This window comes from Ochotona princeps, chromosome 6, assembly GCF_030435755.1.
Source record: "Ochotona princeps isolate mOchPri1 chromosome 6, mOchPri1.hap1, whole genome shotgun sequence".
Classification (NCBI taxonomy): domain Eukaryota; kingdom Metazoa; phylum Chordata; class Mammalia; order Lagomorpha; family Ochotonidae; genus Ochotona; species Ochotona princeps.
Window position 1 is genome coordinate 16,621,021 of NC_080837.1, and position 21,458 is coordinate 16,642,478.

The 21,458-nt window shown below is 49.2% G+C and overlaps 1 protein-coding gene across 1 annotated transcript in view; it reads left to right on the plus strand.

Annotated features, from left to right (window-relative positions):
* Nucleotides 1-21,458, plus strand: part of CILP (cartilage intermediate layer protein) — a 66,392-nt gene that overhangs the window by 36,278 nt on the left and 8,656 nt on the right. The window contains exons 2-3 of the mRNA XM_058665669.1: nt 18,074-18,227; nt 19,989-20,081. Coding sequence (XP_058521652.1) covers nt 18,167-18,227; nt 19,989-20,081 — 154 coding nt within the window. The 5' untranslated portion in view covers nt 18,074-18,166. The remainder of the gene's footprint in view (nt 1-18,073; nt 18,228-19,988; nt 20,082-21,458) is intronic.

Genomic DNA, 21,458 nt, shown 5'->3' on the forward strand with positions numbered 1-21,458 from the left:
TAGCTAATTTGCCATGAGTGGAGAGTTTCTGTGTGGCTGCCTTTGATGGTGTTTTAGTTTAGCTCCAAGGTTCTGAACTGGGATTTTCCAGAGTCTGGGTTCCAGGATCCATTTAATGAATTCCTTTTCTGTCTAAACCAGGCAATGTTGGGGACAGGCATCTGACTTCATTGTTAAGGTGTTTCTTGGGGCTGGCACTGTGGCATAGTGCGTAAAGCTACTGCCTGTGACCCTGACATCCTATATGAGTACCAATTCAACTCCTGACTGCTTAACTTCCAATCCAACTCCCTGTTAATATGTCCAGGAAACCAAGGGAAGATGGTGTAAGTACTTGGGTCCCTGGGAGTTGGAGATGTGATTGTAAGCTCCTGGCTTTGGCCTGGCCCATGCTTGCTGTTGTGGTCATTTGGAGAGTGAACTAGTAGAAGGATACTCTTTCTCTCTGTGTCCTCCTTTCTTTCTGTAAATCTGTCTTTCAAATAAAATAAGCGTTTAAAAAAGAAAAAGATGTTGCTTAAGATACCCACGTTCCACATCAGAGAGTTTGGGGTCGACTCCCAGCTCCAGCTTCTACTTCCTGCTCTCCGTCAGTGTAGATGCTTGGAAGGCAGCAGATATGTGGCAGAGTTGCACTGAGTCCCCAGCTCTTGCCTTCGGTTTGGTCTGGTCTTGGTCTTGGCCATTGTGAGCTTTGGGAGAGGGAACCAGCAGACAAGAGTGCACTCTCTCTCTCTTTCTCTCTCTTGCTCCCCAAAACAAAAGCAAAAAACAAAAACAAAAAACAAACCAAACCAAGAAAAAACACTATCCAACCAATCAACCAACCAGCCAAAATCCAGGCATGGTTGGCTTTTGTTGCTTTCAACTGATAGTCTTGACAGAGATGTGGCCATGCACTTCCTCTTCCAGCAGTCCCCAACTGCTGCTGCTGCCCTGCCTTGGCTGCTCTTGCTCAGCTGGTCGCATTGCCATTTCTGCCCTGGAGTTCCCTTCTTCTTCTTTGCATCTATCTGTCATTCATTTTTTAAAGTACTGTTTATTTAACTTCAAAAACATTCAAGCTTTGTAAACATGCAAAAACAACAGCAGAACATGGCGAAGTGCAAATACAGAAGGTCCTTGCCTTTCCATGGATGGCAATGGTTCTTGGCTTTGCTGACACTGAAGAGTTCTACAGTTTGTTTAAAAAGCAAACAGTTTAGAAACTACTGCACTTCAATAAAAAAACAAAAAATAAAGCATAAAAATCCCAAAACACTGAACCCTTCTCAAGCCAGCTGCTGTCACCGTCCCCTGCTTTTTTCCACAGCTTGAGTGACAGCAGAATGCTACGTCACCATACACAAAAATAAGACAACCGTAAGTGAAATGGGTACCCACTGCCATGTCAACAAATCCAACCCTGCAGCGCACACCCTGAGCTTGGGCCCTTGCACAGAATCCTTCCCCGTAGACTCCATACCAGGTAAGGCGCATTAGGTGTTTGTCTCTGTTGTTTTGCTCTGTTTACACAGCTATAGACAGGCACAGTTGGTAACTCAGGAGCTATAGCGCACGACACAGAATTAACACCATCTTGCATATTGAATGAGACTGCCAGGAACATCTTGAAATGCCTTGTCACATCAAGAGCAATGTGCACAGAGTGATGAAAACAGGAGCGTGCCTTTTCCTTTTAAAGACGTCTAGAAATACGCACAACGTCAGTATGGTTTCAGGGGTGCTCAGGAACTCAGCCATGTTGGGTAAACCACCATTGATTTCTAGAGTACTTTGAGAAACTATAGCAATTGGGGCTGGTATGGTGACTCAACAGGATAATCCTCTGCCTGCAAGTGCTAGTATTTCATATGGACATGGGTTCGTGTCCTGACTGCTCTGTTTTTGATCCAGCTCTCTGATTCTAGCCTGGGAAAGCAATGGAGGATGGCTCCAGACCTTGGGTCCCTGAACCCATATGGAAGTAGGCCATTTGGGGAGTAAAGGAATAGATGGAAGATACTTGTTTCTTCTTCTCTCTGTAAATCTGCCTTTCCCAAAACAAACAAAACAACCTTAAAAGAAAAAAAAAGAAACTATAGTGATCCATACTGAATTTTCATAATTAGACCCAATAAGGGCAACAGACACCTCTCGGAGGAGAGACATGCCGGTCTTAGCGCTCCCTTAAGATGAGGTATTCATGAAGAGACAGAACAGAACAGTTTTTTGTTCATCTTCTTTCTCATTCCCTTCATCTGTCTCTTTTAGCCTTTTCCAGCCAACGTTGGCAGAACCCTTTGTGCCATCCAACCTGCCTTTAGGCTTAGAGTTAGCAGCAACTTTGGTGATGGGCGGCTGCTTGTCACTGTCATCAGGTTATCCCACATCTTGCCCAGCTTTTTGACCTCTTCAATGGAGATTCCAGCATTTGTGGATCTGTTCTTGGGGCTGAATTTGAAGCAGAACAGGAAGAATCCAGACGGTGGTCTTTCGGAGGCATTTGGGTCCGTTTTTTCTGGTCCACAAGCCTTTATTTCCTGCTCAAAATGAACCGTATCCACTTTCACCATTCATCCAATTTACAGTTCTCTCTCCCAGACGTGGTCTTCCACCTCTCAGAGCACTTTTTGGAAAACCCTGCAACATTCACAGGGATTTCTGGGAGTGTGTATGTGTGTGTGTGTGTGTGTGTGTGTGTGTGTGTTCTTGTCTGCACGAAGAGGAAACAAGCAGACATCTTACCCTTCAGTGTCTCTGGTCACTGTTAGCCATCCTGACTGTATTGTTCACTAGTCTGGGAAGTACAGGGCAGGACATGTGGCTCAGTGCTCCCTTACATCCCACTGCTGCCTCCTGTCATTCATGTGTGTGTGTTTTAATGATTTATTTATTTATTTATTTATTTATTTATTTATTTATTTATTTTTATTTGAAAGACAGATTTTACAGAGAAAGAGACCTTCCATCAGTTAGTACACTCCTCAAATTGCTGTGATGGCAAGAGCTGAGCTGATACGAAGCCAGGAGCTTCTGAGTTCCCATCTGGGTGCAGAGGTCCAACCGTTTGGACCAATACTGCACTGTTTTCCTAGGCACATCAGCAGGGAGCTGGATGGGAAGTGGAGCAACTGGGACTCCAATCCATATGGGATGCTGGTGGTGACTTAACTGGTATACCACAATCCAGGCCCTAAACTTATCATTTTTAGTAATACCTCCTCCAGGAAGTCTTCCCCAAGAGCTGCTCTCAGATGATGCTCTAAAGGAACTGCCAGAACAGATACTATATCTCTTGCCATAAACCCAGGCATGTGATTGTCACTGTGCTGTCTGTGAGCTCCATGTGAGTCCATACCCTCCTCCCCAGTCCCCACATAGGGAAGTCTCTCCAAGCTAGGCATCATGTTCTGTTCTTCTCTGCACTCCCAGTCCATAGCTTAGGGCCTGGAATGCATGTGATGCTGAAAATACTTGTAGGATGGGTAAGCAAAATGCAGCTAAAGTATGATGGAGGCTATCTGTTACACCCAGAGTACCTGGCTGCACAGCCTGTGCCTTTTCCACCTCTGACACTGGGAAGCGGAGGGCGGACTTGTAGAGATTGAAGTTTTCTTCTGGCTTGGTGGTTTCCTCTCCCCTCTGGCCTTGCTGAGGTTGTGGACGTTGTTTCAGAGGCCACACTCCAGCTAGGGATTTTCCTTGCATTTGCACCTGCTAATGTGCCTTTAGCTGCAAAAAGGTATGTAGATGGCAGTGGACAGGCCATAGTGCCGGGTCCTGCATGGCCTTCTCTCTGCCAGACACACCCTCTGCTGTCCTGCCTCCTGCCTGCCTGCCATGCTGCTATATCCTTGAAGCCTGTCTCCCTGGGGGGCTCCCTCCTTCTCCTTTCCTTCCTCACACAGTGCTGGGAGGGAATCTCAGAAGAACGGAGTCTCGTCCACAGCTCCCCAGAGGAAGACACCATTTCCTGCTATGGCTGCCAGCTTTTGTGGTGTCTCTAGCCCAGGCCCTGTTGGAGAAGCTTGACCCAGGAGATTGAGGCACAGGCCCTCTCGCCCTCAGGCAGGAGCTGGACTTCCTCCCTGAGGAGGGGCTACTCTCTGCCCCTCCATCCAGGACCGTTCTGGGACAATGCAGCTGGGTACTACAGGAAGCTTGGCACCTTGAGCCCTGTTCCTGCCCTGGGCTGTGGAGCCACGTGCAGATGCTGTCTCCTTAGGTGGAGGCTGGCAGGTGTCATCTCTGCCCCGCAGGCCTCCAGAGAGGAATGACATGGAAGCAGGTGACCCCACACTCTGTCATCCTGTCAGGGGTAGGTGGCAAGTGAGCCACCGATGGGGTGTCTTTTGGGGAGGACCTTATCTGTCCAGAAAATGGGGTAACTGGGCAGTTGTGTGGGGACAAGGCTGCTTGTGGGCAGGGTTGGACAAGGTTGCTTGTGGCAGCTGTATGTCACAGAGCTTAGCTGTGGACACCCCACCTTCCTTCCCACCCCTTCAAGCAATGGAGCTTCAGGCATGGTTGGTGTTCTATTTGGGGGAAATGGGTGGCATGGCACTTGGATCATCAAAGCAATACCAGTATGTATAAAGTCACTTCAGAAAGTGGCCAGCTGTGTGTGTGAGAGTCACACACACAACTTCAAAAACATCCATGGTCCAGGTCCAGCCCCAGCTGGGCACAGGCGTGGTAAACGCTAACCGGAGGCCCCAGGGCATAGCCTTGGAGCCAGCACTCCTGTCCTCCCCCCGTGCAAGAAGCCCTTGGGTTTCCAGAGAGGAAAAGGTCACAGGCTGGGGCTGGGGTCTCAGATGGGGCTGAGCAGGTGGCCCTCTGCCTTGTGGCCATAGATCCAGAATTCCTGTGGGACCCCGAGACCTCAGAGCCGGTCTGGAAGTTTTCTCCGTGGGTCAGGAAGACCCATCTGTCACTTCCTTCTGCAGAGCTACGCTGTGGGCGGCCCCTATCCCAGCCTTGGTTCCTCTCGCTGGAAAGATGCACCCGTGGGTGAGGAGGCGGAAGCATTTTTGAGGTGAAATATTGTAAAATGGCCAGGAAACTATGAAAAGCCCACTGGCGCCAACAAGGTTCACGTCAGGGCCAGAAAGTACAGAGAAGAGAAGGGACGCTCTGCCGTGGGGCCCCGGGCACAGTGGGGTCAGCCAGGGGCCGCCCACGCCCTGTATCCCAGTCTTCCTCCCTCAGCAGGGTAACAGCAAGCCCCTCCCAGGCCACAGGAAGGACCCAGGGTGGTGACCTCAAAGGGAAAGCCCTGTGGGTTGATTTGCTTTACCCCCTACTCCCAAGAGGGTCGTAGGCATAGGGTATGGGGCCATTGTGGGTATATGACATCTTGCCCAGGGAACATGAGAAGCCAGGCCAGCCCAGGCCACACACAGCTTCAGAACATTCTGGGTGCTAGGATGCAAACAGAAGGGAGATAAAGCAAGAAAATAATGTCACTAGCATGTGCCAGATGCTCTGTTGGAGGAGTCAGCTGTGATGTGGACTACCCAAGAAGGACAGTTGGCTCTGCTGGGACTGGCAAGGAAGGATGCCCAGAGGAGATGGTAGCTGGGCTAATAGTGTAAGTATTTGCATGAAACTGGTGTCAGGGCACACACTCTGGGGACTTAACTATGTATGGGCAAGAGACCCTTTCAGAGACTCAGGCAAATGGGCTGACTCTCCTTTGGCACCGCCCCCACCACATGCATGCCTGTTCCAGGCACACACACAATGTACTTGAGCAGATTCAAGTTTCAAGCATCCCCAGGAGCCAGGTCTTGGTGGGCGTTTGGGACCCCTGGGGCTGGGTGCTTTCTCCCTTTATGACCAGGCTCAGGTTGAATGAGCAAGCTCTGGCTAAAATGAAAGCAACAGCAGTTTTCAAGGTGAAGAGCAGAAAGGAGCAGGCCTTCTCCCTTTGTCTGTTGGAGGCTCATGGGTTGAGTGTAGGATTCAAACCTCCCTGGGCGGCAGGGGCAGAGGGAAGTCAACAGGGTGGGGAGGGGTGGTATACTTGACAATGTATTGGACATTCCTGGGAGTTTATTGGTGCAGACCTCGGGAGACTCATGGCTGAGTCATGAGGTGCCTTGAGGAGGGTGGGGTGGGGCTGAAAGTGAAAGCCCAAAGGGCTCTGTGTGCCATCTGGCCATTGTCAGTGCTGTTTGAGGCTCATGAAAGAAAGACATTTGCCCCCACTACTGACATTTGTGTACGGAGAAGGCTTTAGGGTGGTCAGGTCAAGGTTACAAAAAGCCATTGTGCTAAATATATATTTGTATATATATATATATGTGTGTGTGTGCATGTGTATATATATATATATACATATATATATATACACAAGAGTTGGTCAAAGAAAAAAGGACAGTCTTTTCAACAAACAGTAGCAGAACCAGTGGACAACTCCATGCCAAAAACCAAAAAACAACAAAAAAGTGAACCTTGATCCGTACTTCACACTATATACAAAAAAGTAGTTCCAAATGAACCCTTGGGAGCTAGCATCATGGCTCAACAGGGTAATCCTCCACCTTTAAGTGCCAGCATCCTATAAGAGTGTCAGTTTATGCCCCTGTTGCCTCACTTCTCATATAGTTCCCTATTTATGGCCTGGGGAAACAATGGAGCATGGCCCAAGTACTTGGGATCCTGCACCACCATGGAAGACCTGGAAGAAGTTCCTGGCTCTTGGCTTCGGATCAGCTCAACTCCAGCCATTGTGGTCTTTTAGGCAGTGAACCAGCAAATGGACGATCTTTTTCTCTGTGTCTTTCCTTCTCCCTGTGAATCTTTCTTTCAAATAAAAATAAATAAATCTTAAAACCAAGCAAAATGAATCATGGATCTAAAGGTAAATAAAAAACTCCCAGAGAATACAGAAGAGAAATTCTTTGCAACTGTGACTTAGTCTGTGAATTTCTCAGTTCCAGCAGCAAAATAGTGTTCAGAAAATAAAAGATTGATGGGCAGGCCCAGTAGCCTAGCAGCAAAAGTCCTCACCTTGCATGAGCCAGGATCCCACATGGACACCGATTTGTATACCGGAGGCCCCACTTCCCATCCAGCTCCCTGCTTGTGGCCTGGGAAAGCAATCAAGGATGGACCAAGGCCTTGGGACCCTGCACCTGCATAGGAGACCCAGAGAAGGCTCCAGGCTACAAACTGGCTTAAAATCGGCACAGCTCTGGCCATTGCGGTCACTTAGGGAGTGAATCAATGGACGGAGAATATTCCTCTCTGTTTCCCCTCCTCTCTGTATGTCTGACTTTCAAATAAAAATAAAACAAATATTTTAAAAGAAGATTGATGGGCAAAGAAAATCCATAAACTGGGAAAGATATTTCAGAATAAATTTGTGTATATATGATAAAGGACTCACATGTAGAATACAAGTGTTATGAAGTATACACAAAACTCAATCAGAAGAAAATAAGGAATCATTACACAATGGGCAAAATACTTGAAGAAAAAATTTACTAAATAAGATACATGAGTAGGGATGAGCATTTGAAACTGGGGCTGCAATTCCAGCTCTGCTCCCAATTCTACCTTCCTGTTAACTCCCTCCCTGGGAAGCAGCAAGTGATGGCTCAATTGATGGGGCTGCTGCTACTGACATGGGAGATCCAGATTAAGCTCCGGGCTCTCAGCTCCGGTGTAGCTGTTACTGGTGTTTGGGAACTGGACCGTGGGCAGGGTCTCTGTCTGAATGTCTCTCTGTGTCTCTTTGCCTCTCAAACAAATAAGTAAATAGATTTCTAAGAAAGATGTATGAATGGTAAATAACATGCTCAACATTGCTGGCTGCTAGGGAAATACAAATTAAACCACCGTGAGATCATACCGCACACCTAGTAGAATAGATGAAAAAAATCTACTCAGAAACAAAACCTTGCCCAGGTCAGGTGTTGATAAGAATGCTGAGAAACTAGACCTCTCATGCCCAGTGGGAATGTCAAATGGTCAGTTACTCTGGAAAAGAGCTTAGCAATTTCTGGAGAAGTTAAACATATACTTGCCACAGAAAAACCACACTTTTAGGCATCCACCCCAAATAAATGAAAACCATGTTTACACAAAAACACGTATGTAAATATTTATAGCTAAAATATAACTGCTAGGGCTGGCGTGATAGCTCAGCTGGCTGATCCTCTACTTGTAAGCATAAGCATCCCATATGGGTGTCAATTCATGTCCTGGCTGCTTCACTTTCCATCCAGCTCCCTGCTTGTGGTCTGGGAAAGAATAAGAGGCTGTTCCAAAGCCTTGGGACCTTGCACCCAGGTGGGAGACCTGGAAGAGGCTCCTAGCTCTTGGCTTCAGATCAGCTCAGCTCCAGCTATCGTGGCCATTTGGGGAATGAACCAGTGGATGGAAGATCTTTCTCTCTGTCTCTGGAAAAGTAAGTCTACTTTTCCAGTAACAATAAAATAAAGTACAACTGCTAAAACTTGGAGGTAAACTTCATATCCTTCCACTGGTAAATGGGCAAAGAGGGGTGCAAACACAATATATCACTGAGCTGTGAAAAGTAGCCCACACAGCAACATGGATGCTTCTGCTAATAAAAGAGCAGACTCAAAGGGCTCATACCGTGTGGATCCCAGGGAAGGAAAGCATGTCAGTGGTTGCTGGCAGCTGGGCATGCAGAGCGCCGTTAATCACACAGGATATCTCCAAAGTGAAGTGAATCAAGAAATACTTTATATCTTCTGTGAGGTTTATTTAATTTATTTGAAAATTAGAGTCACAAAGAGAGAGAGAGAGAGAGAGAGAGAGAGAGATAAAAAAAGACAGAACTTTTCGACCTCTGATTCACTCCCTAAAGGGGTGCAACAGCAAGGGGGCTGGGCCAGATGGAAGCCAGGAGCCTGGAACACTATCCAGATCTGCCACATGGGTGCAGGGACTCAATCACTCGAGCCATCCTCTGCTGCCTTCCCAGGTGCATTAGCAGGAAGCTGAACTGAAAGTGGAATAGCCAGGGCTCAAATGCTCTATAGTATGCTGGAGTTGGGGGTGCCAGCTTAACCCACTGCACCATAACACCAGCCCTAATATTTTATATTTTCAGTGTGAATGAGCTTACATGAGTCTTTGGGTTTGTCAAACATTTAATTTTGCCAATTGGGCTTGGGATTCAAATTACTTCTCTCTCTCTTTCTCTCTCTCGCTGCCCAACAATTTGCCCTCAAAGCTGTTGTTCTTGTGGGGATGGACAATGTTCTAGTTTCCGAACATAGTGCTTAGTTTGTGGGAACAAAAAGGGAATCCAGTAAGAATGGTCTCTAAGGGTTTCCAGGTCTCACTAACCCTGCCCTGTCACCAAGGGCCAGCTCAGCCCTTCTATTTTCCAGCTCGCCTTTCCTGCTATAGGACTGATAGTAAACTTGGAAAGAAACCAAATCATACGGCCCAGATGTTGTGTGGGAAAACACTCTGCTCCTCACTCTCAGCTTTCTTCAGCTCTAGCCAATAACAGACACATGAACGGAGAACACGCAGCTAAGGAGAGCACACACCAGCATCCACCTCCCCTCATCCCCACTCATCCACTGCCCAGAACTCCCAACATTGTCGTGGTCAGAACTGAAGTCATCCCATACCCAGAGCCATGGAGGCCCTGTCTGGGGTCATGGGAAGAGATCTGGGGTTATGGGAAGCCTAGCGGTAGTCTGGCTGATGCACAGTGAGATTATTGAACATGCTAGCAAACCCCTGGAGAGTGTGGCCAGGAAGACTGGGAGACAAATCCTACCCCCCCTTTTTTTTCATGATTTACTTATTTGATGGGCCCAGCATGGTAGCCTAGTGACTAAAGTCCTCACCTTGCATGCGCTGGGATCCCATATAGACACCAGTTCATATCCTGGCTGCTCCAATTCCCTTCCAGCTTTCTACTTGTGGCCTGGGAAAGCAATAGAGGACGGCCTAAAGCCTTGGGACCTTGCAACCATATGGGAGACCCAGAAGAAGCTCCTGGCTCCTGGCTTCAGATCAGCTTAGCTCCAGCCATTGCAGCCACTTGGGGAGTGAACAAGTGGATGGAAGATATTCTTCTCTGTCTCTCCTTCTCTCTATAAATCTGACTTTATATAAATTAAGATGTGTTTATTTGAAAGTCAGAGTTATAGAAAAAGAGGGAAGAACGGAGGAGAGAGAAAACAGGAGGGAAAGAAAGAGATTAAACTCTTCCATCCATGGTTTTCTCCCCTGATGACCACGATGGCCAGAGTTGAGCCAAGTCGAAGCCAGGGGAGAGCAGATTCTTAGAGCATGGGCCACAGCACCCCCCCTCAACATATCCCAGAGAACTCTCCTTCCTCTGCTTAACGTGGTTACCACAGAATGCTCCTCAGGCTTAAAACAGGGTCACCTCTGCATCCCTGTGGTGCTCGTACACAGCAGGGAGCTGGATTCAAAATGGAACAACTGGAACTTGAACTGGCACCCATAGGGGATGTGGAATCCTCAGGTGGAGGCTTTACCCGCTATGCCATAGTGCCAGACCTAGCTCCTGACTCTCGACATTAAGGTCAATAAACCAGACATTCTAGGAAGAAGGCACTTGGTTTGTGGCTGTGGATTCAGTAGAAATGCATTATTATTCACTTCCCAGCATCTATTCTTTTTATTTCTGGTGACTATATCACAATTTTCTTTTGAGGAAAAAAAATCAGTTCACATGATCCCAATGGGTTCTAATCTACCCTTGGCTCCAGAAATGGGTTGATCAGAGCTTTCCTTCTCCAAGTTTAAAGGGGCTAGGTTAGGAATGAGCCAATGAGAACTTTCCCAAGGAACTTTTGCTGGAACAATTGAGAAAGAGACATTCTCTCCATTGGGGACACTAGTCAAGGAGTATGTATGTTGCTAATGGAATGCACTACACAGGAATGGCCTCTGGTTCAGTTACCAGTGACCTGTAACAGAGGACGTTACATCTTAGTGGCTTACATGACACCAGTTTGTTATACCCCACAGATTCAATCACTTGCAACTGAAAGAGACTTAGTGTATGTATCATTTATCTGCTGCAGCATAAAACTGTGCTGACACCATGTGGCTCACAATAATGATTTGCTGTTTCTGAATAATCTGTGGTTTGGCTGGGCTGTTCCTTAGCTGGTCCTACTTGGGCCCAGTCATGAAACTGCTGGAATGAAAAGTTCAAGACGACTTTACTCTTGGGACAAGCATTGTGGTGCAGTAGATTAAACTGTCACCTGAGAAACTGGCATACCATATAATGTCATATATGGGTTTGAGCCCTGGCTGCTCCACTTCCAGTCCAGTTTCATGGTAATGTACGTGGCAAAGCAATGAGTGGTGATCCAACTGCCTGGGCCTCTGGCACTTTATGTGGGAGACCCAGATGGAGTTCTTAGCTCCTGACTTTGGTCTGGCCATTGTGGCCTTTTGAGAAGTGAACCAGCAGATGGAAAGATTCTGTTTCTTTCTGTGACTTTAAAATAAACCTTTAAAAATAACGATAAAAAATAAAGATAACCTTATTCCTATGCCTGGCTGTTGTCTGAGGGCCTCAGTTCTTATCTATGTGTTCTATCTTCTGATAGAACCAACTGACTTCCGGTATGGTAGACAATGATTCAGGCATTGAAGACAGAATCTGTAGGGCACTCTAAGGCCTACAGTCTAGAACCTATACAGCATGACTTTTGCCATATGGCTCTGCTCGAAACAAGTCGCAAAGCCAGCCCAGGTCAAGGAAATGAATAAGATTCTACCTCATATTGGACGTGTTGCAGCCTTTATTTATGTATTCATTTAGATTAATATTTAAGAAGGAGAGAGAGAAAGCCTTTCTTTTTTTATATGAAGATTTATATATATTTTTTATTGGAAAGTCAGATATACAGAGAGAAGGAGACATAGAGAGGAAGATCCTCTGTCTGCCGGTCTACCACCCAAGTGGCCACAGACCAGAGCCGATCCGATCCGAAGCCAGAAGCCAGGAGCCTCCTTAAGGTCTCCCACATGGGTGCGGGGGCCCAAGGCCATGGACTGCCCTCAACCTCCTTCGCAGGCCACAGGCAGGGAGCTGGATGGGAAGTGGAGCAGCCAGGACCAGCACTGGCACCCATATGGGATCCTGGTGTATGCAAGGCAAGTACCCCAGCCACTAGGCTACCACGCCAGGCCTGAGCGCAAGCCTTTCTATAGGTTCATTCCTCAAATGGCAGCAACAGCTCCAGGTGGGTCCCAACCTGGAGTCTGGAACTCAACCTAGGTCTCCCACATGGGTAGCAAGAACACAGCTACTTCAGCTGTCACTGTTGCCTCTCAAGATGTGCATTAGCAGGCAGCTACAGTCAAGAGCCAGAGGGAGATCTTGAACCCAGGCACTCCAATATAGGAGGCAGACGTCTTAGCTATTAGGCTAAATGCCTACCCTATGACCATATTTAATCTGCTACATGTGTGATCAGTAGCTGGAGATCATGTTAGATTCTCTTTGAAGTGAGAATGCCATGTGCATGGGGAAGGTGGACCCAGCAGTCTGAGTTACGTTGTTATGGAGAAGTGTGCAGGTGGAGTGTGTTTTCCATGGTGGCTCCTTTGAGCAGAGGGTCCCGTGACAAGGTCTATGTTAGATCCCTGCTTTCCAGGGGGCACCTTTGAGCTGAAGACCTGACATCTATGTGAGCCTCAGTCCTTTTTCTGTGCAATGGGCATCATCTGCCTGGAGGATTGGCTGTGAGATTGAAGATGAGACAAGTACCATGGCTGTGCTTTGTGAATGACACGGAGTCCTCAGCTGACTGAACACTGTTCTCTGATATTTAAGGAGACACTCATCAAGGCCCAAGGAGTCAGAGAGGCTGGGAGGGAGGAGACAGAGACACAGCTCTGCAGGTGGGGGACAGATACTGGTGAAGATAAGAAGCAGGACATCAAGTCCCAGGAATAGAAATAGGAGAGTGGTCAACTGGGACAGGGAGGAGAGCAACCTGGACAAAGGGTGCTCCCCCCCATCAAACTACCTGGAATCTGAGCCTCTGGCCACCAGACAGTAGATCACAGCCCGTGAGGGTCACCTTAAGCAGTGGCCAAAGCTTCTAGTACCCAGGATCAGTAGCCTAGTCCCACTCAGACATACAGAGTTTCCACATCCCACAAGAGGGTGGTCAAGAAAGAAGTGGGTGGGTAGTCAGAGGAGGCTGGAGATAGCCACTAGGATCAAGGAGCAGACCCCTCCTAGTGTTCCCAAGCTCCTCCCCCTGCAGTGGGAGTGGGGAGTCCTGGCTAGAGGCTTGGGTCACAGGTGGCCTGGCTAAACTGAACTCTTAGCCCCCCATCCCCTGGGCAGGGATGGGAGTGATGGATGGGGTTTCCAGAATTTTCCAGGCAGGAGATTGGAGCTGCCACAGATGAGGCTGGCCTGCCAAAGCCCCAGATGGCCGCTTATGGCTGAGGCCAACCCATCCAGGCCAGGCCCTGGACAGTGCTATGGCTGCTTCCCAAAGCCTCTCCGTGCTGGGGTCCCAGCTGAGGAGAGCAGCAGTCACCTCCTTGTAGGAGTGCTGGGCAGAGAGGTTGGGAGGCTCAGATTCTGGAGTCTTGCCCCGTGCAGACCACAGCCTAGTCCTGCATGTGGGCAGGAAAAGACTCTGGTGGGAGTAGGGGATGGGGTGGGGAAGGTAATAAACTAGAGGAACACAAGTGGCAGGGCTGTCCAGCTCCCAATCTGTCGTCTCTATTCCAACCATGACTACACCCAACTGGTTACTTTGCCAAAAGTTCATTCCATAGGGTTCCTTGCCTCCCACTACAGAAATACAAGACAGCAAGGCAACCAGGAGGCCTTTTTTACACACCCTAAAATTCCATAGACTGAATGTTTTGGAGTACAACCAACTGCCTTGACCTTGACCTCGACTTTGACCTCTGACCCCCTGGTTTGCCGCCCCCATCTTCCTCTCCCATCTGTCAGGCTCTCCTTATTCAGCTTTAGTGGTCTGTTGCTTCTATGACCTCCCTTCTGACCCCTTGCCAGACTCCTTGAAGCTGTCATTCCTTCCTTTCTCTCCTTCCCACCATTAAAAAACAGAGGGCTTATTTATTTTATTTGAAAGGTAGAGTTAAGGGACAGATCTACCATCTGCCGGTTTACTCCCCAAGTAGCTACAGTGACCAAGGCTGGGTCAGGATGAAACTGGGAGCCTGGCCCAAAGCCTTGGGACCCTGCACATACATGGGTGACTCCTAAGATGCTCTTTCCTGGCTCTTGGCTTTGGATCAGCTCAGCTCTGGCTGTTGTGGCCACTTCTAGGGGATCTTTTTCTATTGTCTCTCCTCTCTGTAAATCTGCTTTTTCCAATAAAAATAAATAAATCTTTAGAAAAGAAAAAAAAAGTGGAGCATCTGAGTGTTGAACCAACACCCAAATGGGGTGTCAATGTCTCAGACAGAGGTTTACTGGCCCTGAGCTGCTTTTTTTTTTTTTTTAAGTGTATCATCAAATCTTATGGTCTCAGAACCAACATGGGCCTATGAGCTCATTCAGCCTACCCTCCTATTGCACAGTTGGAGACCCTGAATAGTGGAAGCCTGGGTTGCTTCCACTGTTACTAGCCCAAGTTCACCTGTCAGGATGAGCAGCAGTATCAGCATGAGACTTCTGACTGCCTGGCTGCTATTTCTCACTTGTACTTTGATTTGGCCATGTGTCTCACCCTCTCTCTGTCTGTCCCTCAGATCAGAGCTTTGCTTAGTTCAGACATCTGCTATCATAATCACAGCTACACGTTGTCTGTGGCTCGATTTGGCTCAGACAAGCTAGACCATAGTGGGGCCAGGTTATAGAGTGCACAGGCCAAGGCCTTAGGAAGGGAAGACAAATTGGATTCGCCTGTGGAGCATGTGTACCCCAGGGGATGTTGCAACAGTACCTGTCCAGGATAATGCTCAGAGCAAACCAACTCCTAACCCCCTGCTCACACACACACACACACACACACACACACACACACACACACACAACACATGGGCACATGTACGTGGAGGAAGGCACAGATGGGCACAAATAGGTACACACACATAATACTCATAGGCACAGGCACATGGAGGAAGGCACAGATGGGCATCAACAGGTACACATACACACACACACACACACACACACACACACACGCACAGAGGCCTGAGAACCAGTGATTGCCAAATGCACCTGCTTCCTCTGAGTGCACAGACACTTCTCTTTCGTTATGGTTTGCGCGTGTCCAGTCCCACAGCCTACTCCGAGAAAGAGTTCAGTGTGGGTGTGTTGAAAGAGTGAGTTTACCTGCTGTGGACAGGGACAGGTCTCCATCTCTTGGTGCTGGTACGAGGCAAGAAGCCCAGCCCAGGCTGGTTGAGCCCAAGAACATACAGCAGAGTCTGAAGAGCTCCCTCTGTGCTCCCCAACACCCTCCTACCTCATCTTCTGCTTCCAGCTGGGGCTCTGTCCTGGTGATCAGCAACTCCAAGAAAGTTGTCTAAGTCATAGCAGCAGCAGCAGCAGCAATGCTATCTGCAAAGTCCCAGGCCCTGAATCAGGAGCTCTGGGTATGTGAGTCTGGGTGTCAGCAGCCTTCCTTCCAGATGAGTCTGGAAGGGCAGTCTCACCTAGGGCAGAGAGTGGGGCTGCTGGAGCCCCAAGACACAGGCAGCTGCTTACACCACCCGTAAGTTCAGCTGGCCACAGGCTGGGGGGCACCCAGACAGGAGGTCAGACACGTACGCACATGTATGCGTGTGTGAAGGGACTTCAAAAAGTTCATGGAGAATGCATTAAAAGTTAAGGTTATCTTGGTGCCAAAAAATTTGGAATCCCTGCCTAGGTTTTTTGAAATATACATTTTCTGTGAACTTTTGAAAGATGCTTCATGTAGTACAAGAGTGTCTGGCAGGTCAGAGGAGTCCACACGCTGGGGCTCTGGTGTTCCCATGTGTACAGGCAGGTGCCAGGAAGGGGCGAGAAAGAACTGCTCTCACCAGGTGTCCTCCTGTGCCCCCCCCCCCCGCCACTCCTCTGCCCCTCTTCCCTTCAGAAGTTCACTGAGTGCTTGCCTCAGGGACCAAAGGAGCCCAGCAGTGGCCCAATTCTGGATGCTGGTGTCCAGCTGAGTGGCTAAGGCTGCTTGTGGATCTGTTTGGGGTCTGTGCTAAGACTGGCTATGTGCCAGGGCTAAGGAAGTTTGGGGGGAGTGGTCAGTGAGAGTCCCAAAATAACTGCCCAGATGTGGAATTCCCTTTGGTTCTTTCCCAGCACCCACTGCACCTCCTGACCACCTCTCTGTCTCTGGACTCTGGCCCCAGGAGCCCCAGGCAGCAGCCCACCTGGCCCCTCACCAGGCTCTGCGCCATCTCCCCCTAATGCTCTGGATGTGAAATCCTGGCCTCTGAGAACTGCAGGGGATGTGGCAAGGGGAGGGGAGGCCCAGGCTCAGATCTGGTTTCGCTGCTGCTCCCCGTGGCTGGCTGCCACACAGCCTGAGCCACCAGCTGTGCTATATAAGGGCCTGCGGCAGGACTGCTGCGGAGGCGAACACTCGGACCCCCAGCTGCCAAGTCCTGTTCCAGACCTGGTGAGCTGCAACTCCTTTCCTCTCAGCCCCTTCCTTGCACTCAGCTTTCTGGCTCTGCTATTCCTCCTACCTTCCGCTGAGCCCCCCATCCCCTCACTTCTGGCTGATCCCTTACCTCCCACAGAGAAGACACCCCTTTTTACTTGCATCTCTTCCATCACCTCTGAGTCTTCTCCCTCTCTCTCTCCCTCCCCCAAGTGACGCCAGGAGCACCCGGCACCCCAAATGGTTCCACCGAGGGTCTCTCTACCTGTGGGCGCCCAGCTTTGTCCTGCGTTCAGCCAGTCTGCTTTTTTCCAGGAGTTCTGAAGAGCGTGGGCCGGGAGACCTAGCCATCGTGGAAAATGCCAAGGAAATGGGGGGAGGTGGGGAGCTGAGCAACCTCTGTGGGCTGCCAGATGGGAAACGGCTTTTCCACAAGGTACTTTCGGCCATCCTGGCCTCTCAGATGGCCCCGGAGCAGGCTCAGGCTGGATGGTATTGCAGGATTCCAGGAGCTTGGATAAGACTTGAAGGTGCTAATTAAGACCTTGGAACCCATTCCTTATCTGAGCAGCAGGTGGGGTGGGAAGGGGAGCGGGTTTTCCAGCTAGGAGATTTGCTACATAGAATTGCTTTTCTCTTCCCCTGGGACATCCATGTACTTTTGGATTTTTCTTCTGGAGGGGAAGAATCTTCCTTTTCATACCACGCCCTGGGCTTTGGAGATTGAAGGAACCACTTTGGAATCCCCTGGAATTTGTCTAACTTTGGGTTCGTCCAGAGCTCTGCCGAAACAGAAACATGTTCTGCTGAGTCTGGGCCATGTGTGCCCCTCAGTTCCTCACCCTCATTACCAGGCCTGTCTTCCTCTGTCCTCTCTTGCAGCCCCTCACCCTTAAACTGTACTCACAGTTACTTGGGAGCTCTGGATCCTCAACAGTGCACCCTCTTCCGCTCTTCCTCAGCTGGTTCCTAGATGCATGACTCCCAACTAGGCCCTGAACAAGCAGTCCCACAATGTATTCCAGCTGCAACATGCACATCTGGGAAACTGTTCATGGAGGTGCTGTGTCTGAGCCAGTGGGCCCTCCAGCCTGCCTCCTCTTTCAGGGTGGGGTCTAGGGCTACAAAGGATCAGTATGATCCTTTGTAAGGTAAGAGGGTGAGCCCCACCAAAGGGAGATGGAGCAGATGCACCTCAGGGTGCATCATTTTGAAGCTCTCTCTCACTTCTGCTCTCCCGTGTGCCTGATGTTATTGTGGAGTCCTGGAGCCAGGACTCAGGACCAGAACCAAGCTCTGCCTCAGTTAAACTTGGAGTCTGAGGCTCTGCCCCTCTGAAGCTACCCATCATCACAACTCGGGCCAGTGCCACTCCTGCAGGACTTCCTTCTGTCCATCCTTCCAACAATCTTTCCTTGACAGGTCAAACAATATTTCTGCTTGAGCCATAAAAGGTGACAACTCAGAAATGGGGAACCTGAAGCTGTTTTTCTTTGCAGGTCACTGGATCTGAGAACCTGCCCAGGGCACCACATTTCTGTGAAGCACTGTCCTTGTCTCCTGTTCTTTTCCTGAGGAGACCTGAGGGAAAGATGGCAGGGACCAAGGCCTGGATATTCTCCTTCCTGCTCCTGGAAATCACCTCCGTGCTGGGTACCGGCTAAGTATCTGCCAGCTCCTAGGTCTCCCATTCGCTATAGTGAAGTCATAGTGGGTCTGGGGTCCAACCATGCATCCACCTTAGCATATAGTGATGGCCCTACGAGTTGAGGCCATTTTATGGATTTACTAATAACATACGCCCTGCCTGCTTCTCCTAAAAACAAACTAACAAAAAACAGAAACAGTTCCCAATATTAAAACTCACCGTGGAAAACCTCTTGAATGACAAGAGTGATGAGCAGGGGAGGAGGCAAGGAAGAGGGTGGATGGCCCTGAACACTAAATTTAGCTCCGAACTTCTTGGCAGCCAAAGCTAGAGGGAATCGCAGGGGCTGGCTGGGTTCTCCAAAGCAAGGTTTGGGTGTTGGTCTGTTTTTAGCTTCATGGAAATGTTTCTGGCCTAAAACTCCGTGTCCTTTGGATCATGCAGCCAAATTTCACAGACGTCTCCCCACCCCCACTTCTGCTGGTCTCCTTGCCCTCTGATCTGTCCCTGTTTGGTGTTTTAGAGCTCTGAAAGGGACATCCAGGTAGAGAGACTCAGCCTGGTGCACCTGCTGACCCTCCAGACAAAGCTCTCAGCCCTGCCCTGGACGCCCCCACCCACCTCCGTTTCCCTGCTGATTTCTAACCACACACTTGATTAGAGCTTTAAAATCATTTGCCTGTCCTCATGAGCTTTGTGACCACAGATGTAGAATAGAGGCTGTGTAAGCCACCAGCAGCTCAGCCCCCTGCCTAGCTCTTTCCATTGTGCCAGCTACTGTGTGTGGAGATGATTAGCACGAAACTGAATGAGAGGCAATCAGATTAGGTTGATGAAAAAGTGCTCCCATCATTCCAATCAAGCAGCGGAGTGAATTGGCTCCTGCTATGAGAGTTCATCTCTCCCAGCTTTTGCAGCTCTCTGCTTTCCCTCCCCTGACCACTTCATTCTGCAGCTCCCAAGCCAGCCTTGGGTGGGACAGGACGGGGACCTCCTGCAGCCTGAGGATCTTGTACCCATCCCGAGGTGGACCCAGTCAAGCTGGGGTCAGAAATTTGAGGACACTTTCTCAATGAGGCCATTCCCATCCTTCATGGGAGGGTGGAACTGCTGGACTTTGCCAAGGGAAGGGAATTGGTACAGCACTGGGCTAAAAGGAGTTACTAACATGTCACTTGGCATCCATTCATGCAAGGTGTTGCTCTAAGTGGACTTTGTGAACAATCCTCCATGGTAGGAACTATTCTCATCCTCGTGGCTGGATAGAAAACGTGGGCCAGCTGGGCTAAGTCACTTGTTCCAGGTCACACGGTTAGGAAGTGTTGGGGCGTCTAGAGACCATACTCTCAATCTTCATGTATTTCAGAGAGGTTTTCCTTTGATTTCCTTGAGTCCTCATGGCAATCCCCAGGAGAAGGGAATCAAGAATGGAATGAGGCCCCATTTTGCCAAGGACAGGTCCAGACACGGACATGGGAGCCACAGCCTGAGGGTGGCTCAACAGTGTCAGTATCTGATCGGTTTTCTGGACCAAGTGGAAGGAACATACCAGGTCCCTTTACATTCACAATTACCTGCAAATACTTCTGTATGTTACCAGGAAATGAGCTCTGAAGACTAAAGCTCTTTTGAGGTTGCACAGCAGTAAGTGGTGGAGGAAGGATTTGAATCCCGGTAGGAACCTCCCCTGCCAGATGAGGCGCCTGTAACCTTCTTTTCATCCTGGTCCCCACCAATGGTTCAACTTCTTCTCCTTCTGCCCTCAGGGAGGCAGATGATGCTCACCCAGTCTGTGAGAAGAGTCCAGCCTGGGAAGAGGACCCCCAGTGTCTTGGCCAAGTCTGCTAACCCTCCAGACAGTGAGTGGTGGGGCAATGGGGAGAGCACAGGGAGCAGAATACGGGGTGGGGGACGGGGGAGAGGGTCATTCTTTTTTTGTTTGTTTGTTTTATTTTGACAATCTTTACATTGTTGACTAGGGTAAAAAGTCACAAGGGCTAAAGGGAATATTGAGGAGAAACCCCACCCAGTCTTCCACCCACCCCAGGTCCCAATGTAGGGCATGCTCTGAGATCCTTGCTCAAGTGGTCCCGGTAGTTCACCAATTATGCATTGCTGGCAGTCTCGCCACTCCAGACACGATGAGGCTGTTGAATAATCTACTGATTGACATAGTCCATCATAGAGTCTCCCTTTGTCCAGTGTTTCGCTGCCAACATATAGCTGTGGTGGTTGACTGAACTGTTCTATCTTCTGTCTTTTCTTGGTTAAGGTTCTAAGTCCGCCATTTCGGTTGAGGGGATCCCCAAAGAAACTCTGAGGTGTTGCCAGACCAGAATCCTATATGTACTAGCAAGTACAGGACCTGGCACAGTCCATCCCCCGATCAGCTGGTGGTTGCAATTGCTGGGTTGGTTCCATCTTCAGCCCCGACTTCCACTGGAACCAATGGGTGTTGCAGTCCGTCCTGGTTCTGCTCATCACATACTCGGTCATCACACCAACCAGTGGGAGCTGCAGCCTAGTCAGAGCGACCCCCAATAACCCCCACCAGGGAGAGGGTCATTCTTAAGCCAAGTCAGGGTTTTCTGCAAACCCACTGCAAAAGATTGTGTGTGTGTTTAATTTAAAAAATTTTATACATTTTTTTTTTTTACTAATTGGAGAGATAGTTGTTTTATCCATTGCTTAATTCTTAAATGCCCACAATACCTGAGGTTGGGCAAGACTCAAATCAGAAGCTTGGAGCTTGAACTGGGAGCCATCCCTTGAGCCTTCCCAGCTACATTCCCAGATGTGCAGGAAGCTGGTGTGGAAGTGGAGCCCGGGGCACTCTGATACTGGATGAGGGCATCCCAAATGGTGTCTCTTCTGTGTTGCCAAGTGCCTGTCCATTTTTACATGGCATTTGGCCTATATATCTGCCCAGGGAGAGAGGCCTAGTGTACAGGACATCTCAAAATCATGATGCTGCCTAATCCATTGCAGGCATCGTACCCAGCTGCCTAGGGCCAGGGCACAGTCTGGCAGGGAGGGAGCAGGGGAGATGAGGATGGCATGGTGACAGTAGCTAGCTGAAGAGTGTGTGGCCCAGGCCATGGAGCAAGCTTACCCTGACAACTGTGCCAGGAAGGGGTGGCACTGGGGTACAGGGCAACCCTTGAAGTACAGAGATCAGATCAGACAGGAAACTACTGACTGGTTCAGCCAAGCCCATGAGAACTTGGAAAGAAATC